The 1,500-nt window shown below is 30.3% G+C and overlaps 1 protein-coding gene across 1 annotated transcript; it reads right to left on the reverse strand.

Moving 5' to 3' along the window:
* Positions 1 to 26: 26 nt before the first annotated feature.
* LOC111680365 (calcyclin-binding protein) lies at positions 27 to 1,500 on the reverse strand. The gene is made up of 3 exons (XM_023441996.2): positions 1,196 to 1,500; positions 967 to 1,130; positions 27 to 857 (listed from the first exon to the last, which is right to left on the reverse strand). The coding sequence occupies exons 1-3, from the start codon at positions 1,208 to 1,210 to the stop codon at positions 356 to 358; spliced, it is 681 nt and encodes a 226-aa protein (XP_023297764.2). The 5' UTR covers positions 1,211 to 1,500; the 3' UTR covers positions 27 to 355.

Below are 1,500 nucleotides of genomic sequence, written 5' to 3' on the forward strand. Positions count from 1 at the left end.
CAATAATTAAATAAAATTATTTCATATTGAGTATTTAATTTAAACAATTTAATTTAAAACTTTGTTTATAAATTCACTGTATATATAAATTATGAAATGTTTACGAGTTATTTATATAAATGATTAAATATTAGGATGGCTAACTATTAAGCTAGGAGTGAATTAGTACAAAATTACAATTAGAATACATGTGTAATTAATTGTACAAATACAGAAATTAAAATCTATGGAATTGTACATAAAACAATTCAAGGAATTAGGAATAATTAATGATTCGTAAATCAAAAATTTCCTTTAAAATAATTCAACTATTCTAGACGGCTGCTTTTTTATACAAACATTTGTCTTATTTAATTTATATGGTTGGTAAATCCAAACCGCTACCATCACCTTTATGAATCTTTTCCTGACTTTCGGTCCAGGCTTTGGCTATCATTTGCTTGGTTTTGGTGTCTCCAGTTTGATACATTTTCTTCATTATATTAACAAGAGCATCCGAAGGATTATCAGAGTCTGATGACTTTAATTCGCTATCCTGTTGTTCCTTTAGACGTTTTTGTATTGAAGTCAAACAAGACCAATGTCTATTCTCGTTGACTTTCTTCAGATATATGGCAATCATGCCAGTTTTAATCTTGCGATAACTTTTAACAACATCTATGGGTTCTAGCAGATTGTTTATTACAAGACCATAATCTTTGCCATGTAAATTTAGCACTTTTACGTTCAATGACTTCTCAGTAAATTTAGTGACAACAGATGATTCATCTAAATTTTGGACGCCACCCAATGTTATAAATATTTTAACAAACTTGTCACTTTGATCCCAACCGTATTCTGTTAATTCACAAAAATATCTGTAGAAAACAAAGAAAGAAAAAACAAAGCATAAGCACTTTAGCAAACAATCAAACAAACGAAATTTCTAGAAAATAGTTTGTGAAGCGAATTGTTTCTTCTTCCTACCTTTTAGGTCCTTGCTCTTTACGTTCTTCGGCTTGTTTTGCCTTAAATTCCAATGTTATTATTTCACGATCCACCTCAGCTTTGGCATGGATAAGTGCATCCTTAACACGCTGGCGGGTGGCTTCTGACAAAAGTTTTGTAAATTCCTCAGAATCCTTTCGCAACTTTAAAGATATTTAATTAAATTTAGTTGAATTGATTTTGCAAATTTTGTTGTCATTTTAATTACCTCTTCAATACTCATTTTTACTATTGATATTTAATTTTACTAACGATATTTAATTGATCTTCCTTTAAAAACGAATCAATAATTCCGCACGCTTCTGATTTCCTCAATATTTATAAAAATTCGCGATGTTTCTTTTGTGCAGCAAACAGAGCCCTGCGTCGATAAATATTACGGCGTCTGACAATAAAAATTCTATCGGCGGCTTAAAATCGCCTGTATGCCGGCTACTTAGTTTAAAAGGAGGATGTATATTAAATACATTAAATCCGATGATATATATCTAGTTTTTGATCGGGACTATTTGG

Source organism: Lucilia cuprina, chromosome 3 (assembly GCF_022045245.1).
Source record: "Lucilia cuprina isolate Lc7/37 chromosome 3, ASM2204524v1, whole genome shotgun sequence".
NCBI lineage: Eukaryota > Metazoa > Arthropoda > Insecta > Diptera > Calliphoridae > Lucilia > Lucilia cuprina.

Excerpts from the sequence above, each read along its gene's own strand:
- LOC111680365 (XM_023441996.2), bottom strand. Across the intron at positions 858-966 it reads AAAGAGCAAGGACCTAAAAG|ATATTTTTGTGAATTAACAG; the intron begins GTAGGAAGAAGA and ends TGTTTTCTACAG.